General features: G+C 47.3%; 1 protein-coding gene across 9 annotated transcripts in view; it reads left to right on the top strand.

The window, feature by feature from the left end:
• Positions 1-6148, top strand: part of COL26A1 (collagen type XXVI alpha 1 chain) — a 167846-nt gene that overhangs the window by 148861 nt on the left and 12837 nt on the right. For all 9 annotated transcript variants that reach the window (XM_017743060.1, XM_017743054.1, XM_017743057.1 and 6 more), the window contains 3 exons: positions 1125-1217; positions 2667-2728; positions 5080-5142. In XM_017743060.1, coding sequence (XP_017598549.1) covers positions 1125-1217; positions 2667-2728; positions 5080-5142 — 218 coding nt within the window. The remainder of the gene's footprint in view (positions 1-1124; positions 1218-2666; positions 2729-5079; positions 5143-6148) is intronic.

The raw sequence follows: 6148 nt of genomic DNA, 5'->3' as shown, positions 1-6148 counted from the left end.
TCCTGCTGTGGAAAATGTGGGCTTTTCAGAGGGTTTGCCATCGTGGTGACCAGGAGCCAACATCTTCATCCAGGTTAAACAGGAGCTAGGTTGTTGGTCCTACAGCAAAGGGTCAGGACAGTGGACTCCAAGTCTCAGTAGCACCAGGATGTGGGGTTCCCTTGCTTGTTTTGTGGCCTTGTTGTCTTGGTTGTCCATTGAATTTTTGCCCCAGGTTTCCACAAGTGTCCAAAAGTGTTGTGGGGTGCTCAGATGGAAGGCACTGCCATTCAGGTACCTCTCCAGATTACTGGTGTGCCATGGTACAAGTCCACCGGGAACAGGGTTGTTGAACATGGTTTTGGCATCTCAGTAAATACTGGGGGTTGCTTTTTTATTTATAGTTGTGGGTTTTCTATTCAGCTACCAACTGCATAGAAACCTATTGGTTCAAGGCTGAGGACAGCTACAGGCTGCTGGGTTTTATTCCTGACTGGAGAGAACTGAGAAAGATGTGCAAAAGCACAAAACTCCTCCAGTTCCTGCTCCTGGCTTTCCCTTCCCTGCTCCACTCCCGCTTCCATCCATTTCCCAGAACTCAGTGAACCTGCCCAGCTGAACACCTAAAATAATCCTAAATGGCAGGAAAGTTTCCTGAGCACATAGAGGGGGCAAAGCACACCCAGCCCTGAGCTTTCCTGCATCCTTACCTCAGGGCATCTCCCACCAGCACCCGCCTGGGTGAGCTGGCTGGGCTGGGGGGATGTGCTGCCAGGGGGGCTCAGCAGGTCCCTGGTGCCAGGCAGGAGGGAGCCCCAGGTCCCTGCTTCATTTGCCAGGCAGCCACGAGCCAGGTGTGTCTCAGGGATGCCAAATTCTAAATCAGTTATTCAAAGGTGGGATTCTACAGGTGTGTAAAACACCAAGGTTTCGAGAGAAAGGACAGCTTGTCTGCGGTTCTCAGGGGTGGGATGAGCAGCTCTGCAGGACGAGGGGACACAGCCCTCTGAGAGCAAAAGGCAAGTGCTCCAAGAGCCCCAATTTAGCATCCTGCAGCGCTGCGGCCCTTGGCCACCAATGGGCGCCAGAGGATTTTGGAGCAAGATCCCGGCCGGGCTCGCCACTAACTCTGCTCTGTGCCGCAGATGGCGAACCCCAGCTGGCCTCCACCGTCATCGACACCATCATGGCTGGACTGCCCGGACCGCGGGGAGCCCCGGGGCCCGTGGGGCCACCAGGTGACACACAGGGCTGGGCTGCAGGGCTGGGAGCGGGGCGAGGATGAGCAAAGACTTCCTGATGGAGAGTGCATGGTCAGTGGGTGCCTGCAGGGAAGGGAAGTGGTCCTTACTGGAAGGGAAGCAGTGGGAAGGGTGGCAAGATGTAACCGGGTTTTTTATCTGTGGCTGCTTATGGTGGCTGATTGTTTTACCTTTGGCAGGACACATCTTGAGAAAGGGGCTGATGAAAAGCTGTCCTTAAGAATGGGTTGTCCAGTGATTCCTTTCCGAGAGCAGAGTTGTTCTCACCCTGCTGCAATCCTGTCCTGTCACTGCAGAGCTCCACAAAGCAGGGTCTGGCCAGACGCTCTGTGAGGTGTATGAAGACTTTGGAGCCAGTTTGAGCTATTCCAGATTCTCAGCAGTATAACTGAAATCAGAATCTGAGATGAAAATTCACTGGCAAGCCTTCTTTCTCTCTGTGCTGATGGGTGGCTTAAATGATAATATTCCTGCAAACGTCAGCACTTCCCTGTATGATGCATATTTAGGAGTGAACTCCCATTAGTTGCAGAAAAGGCTTCTCCTTTCATTATGAGGGCCTTTCATTTATCCTTCAATTCCTTTATTCTTTGACTTAAGCATTTGTATGGTGCATTAATGATTGAGGCTGATTCAGCTGTACTTTGTGTATAATGTCCACATTGTTTCATCTCAGGGGTTGTGACAAGTAAAGCAGAGAGGAGTATTGCTAAGTTCAGGCTAAGCAAATATCCTGTCTCCCATCTGCAGGTATAATTTAACAGCTACTGTCGAGATATAATTATTTTTTCAAAAGGAATGAATCTGTTAAGTGACTGTGTAAGACAAGTTGACCTGTTTAGATGGTGTTTAACTCATCCTGGAAGCAGCTCTCCTGTGGTACAGAGTTTAAATTACTTTATTGCCACTGGAGTGAGTGAAGACCAAGAGAGAGCTTTTCTTTGCCCCACTTAGCCTCTCCCCTGGCTCTGGCCAAACTCCATCTCCCTCATCATCAGCTTTGTGACACCCCAGAGACACCAACTGCAGCAGCCTTGGGGCTTCCCTTGCCACCTGAGGTTGTTTCAGGACCAGCACCTGCAGTATCTCACTCTCGTGTAGCTGTTCCATGGATCCAGTTTAAGTTTTCACAACAGTTGCATTTTAAGGAATGGAAATGCAGGATGTTACTGACATCCTTCTTTCCTATTTTCACCATTTTTTTTCCTCTCAGAGCTCTAACATCTCCCCTAGGGCATAGGGATGTATTCTGTCAGGATGTGGGTGTCCAGTAATGCGGTGTTTGATGAAGGGTTCTCACAGTCCTGGGGTCCATGAAGGGTTCTCACTTGCTGAGAGACTCAGCAGAACATGAAAGGAAGTGCATGCCTTTGGAATTTAGGGTTATTCCTTCTTAACATTGTCTCCAATTATGATTCCCACCAGGGCCACCAGGTGCTTCAGGACCCAAAGGGCCCCCAGGACCCATCGGAGCCCCTGGATCACAAGTAAGGTGCTTTGGTGCTTTGGGGTGAAGGGCAGAGGGGGAGGATCAGTGGTGAAACATCATCTCATTGCACAAGGAGAGAGAATAGTCTTAGATCTGCTGTTTTGTTCCCCATGAAATTCTGGGATTTGATTCCTTTTTCTCATTCTGGATTGAGAGGTTGAAACGGTTGTGCTCTCCAGAGTTTCCCTTAATCACAACAACACATTGTGCTGCTGCTGTGTCCAAACATTTCAGTGTGGCCTGAGTTGATGCAAAGGATCTGACAGGGGCTTTACTAACACAGTGACAGAAAAATACTGCATTTCCTGTGGAACACATAAAAAGAACAAAAATGCCTCAATGGGAATTCACCAACTCACCAGAGTGAATGTGTTAAGCCTACTTTTCCAGACATAACACTTTCTATTGAAGAAAAATATCACAAATTCCCATCCATTTGATTATTTATTGATACAAAAATTGTGGAGGGGGGAGATAATAATGGAGGGGCAAAAACCTCACTCCAAAGAATTTATGGTAGAAGAAGGGCACAGTACTCAGTACATGGATGGAAAAAGCTGGTTAAATGGAAAGAAGTGAAGTCATGAATAGGGAACTGCCAAACTACACCAAATTGTGGTTGGCTGATACAAAGGGACTCAGTTTTGGGAAGAATGTTGCTTAATGTGGAGGTAAAGCAGCAGCATCAAATTTTTCGAAGGAATCTCACATGACTGGAGAGCACAGAGAAAGGTTAAGTAACTTAGCAGAGGGATGTAACTTAGATCTGATAAGAGGAAGTTTGGAATTGAAAATAAGAGAGAGAAGATTTTTCCTATGCATTTATTAACCACTTTGAAGAAGCAATGGACACCAGGTTAGGGAAAGTTTGCCAGTGTAGCAGAATCCTTTCAATTAGGGAATACTCTGGAGAACAATGAGAAACTCCAGATAGATATGAACACAGTGCGAGATTTGGCAGCCAAATGACAGATGCAGTTTAACATCATTAAATATAAGGTAATTCACAATTCATAAGTAGATTCTGCAGCAGAGTCTGGCTTTTTGACACGCAGCACACACTGTAAATCTTTTATTTTTGCAATGTGGAATTCGGTGTTCTTGAGCATCCCTGTCTCACCACACACTGTGGAGAGCTTCCAGGAGCAAAGGATGCTTATGGACACTTGAGCTTTGTTCATGCTGCATGTTTGACACAGGGCCAAGCCTGGTCTGTGCCCTACCTCATTTGGCAGCCCCAGGGAACCTCCTAAACCAGGCCTGAGTCTCTGAATCCTTGGTGGGGAGCTCAGCTGAGCTGGTGGGGCTGGCTGCAGGCAGGGAGCAACATGATAGTGCTGAGCATTGCTGGCTCTCAGCTGAAACTGGGAGAGGGCTCCTCCTTTGAGCCCTTAAATCATGTGTGTGCAACCTCCTTGGGCCACTTCACCAGGCACTGAGCTCCTCACAGCAATGCCCAGAACCTTTATTTCTCTCGGCCTAGAAAAACCATTTCTCTGGGTGCTGATGTGGGATTTGGGCAGCTGTTCCTAACCAGGCTGGCTTAAATCACCAGTGGCCTGGAGGGGAGCTCCAGGCTCACTTCTGCAGCCTGCAAGACAACGTGCAAGTCACCTGAGGTGGAAAAAAGGCATCTTGTACATGGTTGTGGGGAGAAGGAGAGCTGACAGGCTGAATATAAACAAACAATATTGTTCTCTCTTGGTCTGGTTAATAACTGTGGCTTCTCTGGGTGGATAAGTTAAGAATTTGGATCGATTTCTGCATAGCAGTTCAATTAGTAGAAATCTGGAGACTGTGCCCTTCTTAGCTGTTGGTGACTGCTTTATAGATTTGTTCAACCCAGGGAGTAAAATTATTAGCAGAGATTGGGCTTAATTTGAAAATTGTTTATTAGGGTGAGTGAATAGCTTCAAAATAATTTCCACTGCACAATCCAATTAATTTTCAGGTATGTGTGCTTGCTCCTGCCACCCACTGAGGCAATTAAGAAGTGGGGGGAAGCAGTGGGGATTTTTAAGCTAAACATACTACCTGTGTATTCATTTCTTCTTGGTAACTGAGAACAAGAACTGTCCTGTCATACTGACCCTGAGAAAATGTTACATCAGGGGCCTGCAGTGCATTAAAAGACCCAAATAGAGGGATCTGCAGAAAGTACAGGGCTTGAGATACCTGCAAACAGAGCTTCTGTTGTATTTGCTTGAGGGGAAAAGAGAATCCAGCCCAATTGCTTAACGGGTGTATGAGATTTTCAGGAGCTGAGGATCACTGGGAAATGTATTCACAACACCTACACAAAGGTTGCACAGTAGAAATGAATTCCTTCTCGTTCTGCATCTCTTCCAGGGCTTGCCAGGATCTCCAGGACAGCCTGGACCAAAAGGATCCAAAGGAGACCGAGGAGAGAGAGTAAGGTTCTACATGCACAGAGAGATTCCCAGCCGTGTTTGGGGGGTGAGGTCTCAGAAATTGCACACAGCACAGGTCTTGCAAGTGCAGTGGGACTACAGCCACCAACAGCTTTAAATGTAGAGTTTCTGGGGCTTCTGCAAGAGCCAAGACAAGGGTTTCCTTTACAGAGAAAGAGTTGAATTCCTTCCAAAGTCAGGTATTCCCCAAAGAGATTCAGGTAGCAAAGACATAGTATACAAAGGCCTGTGGAGACCAACTGTCTTCCACCAGCCAAAGCTGTTTAGTGTGGAGTGTTTTGAGAGGTCTAACTGAACTCTTCCTTCTGTGGCACTAAGGCTTTAAAAACTCATCAGACTTTTCCTGAACCAAAGTCATTCCCAGGTCAAATGACGTTCTTAACATATTCAGAATATTGAAGTCATGTTCTTAATATGTTTATGTGCCTCAGTCCTTAGTGGGCTGTCCAGTGCTGATAACCAAACATAAAGGGCTGTTTGAATGTTATTTCCAAACTGGTGAAGTTGAGGAACTACCAGAGAAATATCTAACAAGGGTATAAATGTGTCAGATTCCCAGTCCAGCATTCAAGCATTGGGAAGGGTTTGACAGTGGTATTTGGGGCTTTGGCTGCTTCTGTTCAGCTGACTTGCCAAAAGGTTGTGGTCTTTGAAATCTCTGGGTGAGCCTAGGAGCACAAAATCATTTGGGAATGGAGCAGGTGGAAGAGGATCATTCAGCCCTTAGGTCTGTGAAATGGGCGCCATGGAGTGGGGAGAGTCACTGAGAACCCAGTGTGGAGAGGATCAAAGGAGGGGAGAAAGACGAGGAGGAAAACACTGGTTGGTACCCTAAGATGATAGAAGTCTGCAGTGGTGGCTGCACTGACACAGCCTCGTTCCTTTTCTTCCAAGTGCCATTTTACTGTCCCACAGAGGGAGGTGGAGGCAGCACCTGTGAATGGGGGCTGTAGGTGACGTGATTCCCCCTATGCCAGAACCTCCTC

This window comes from Corvus brachyrhynchos, unplaced genomic scaffold (genome assembly GCF_000691975.1).
Source record: "Corvus brachyrhynchos isolate BGI_N302 unplaced genomic scaffold, ASM69197v1 scaffold99, whole genome shotgun sequence".
NCBI lineage: Eukaryota > Metazoa > Chordata > Aves > Passeriformes > Corvidae > Corvus > Corvus brachyrhynchos.
Note: the sequence above shows the minus strand (reverse complement) of the source record. Positions and strands in the feature narration are given on the sequence as shown.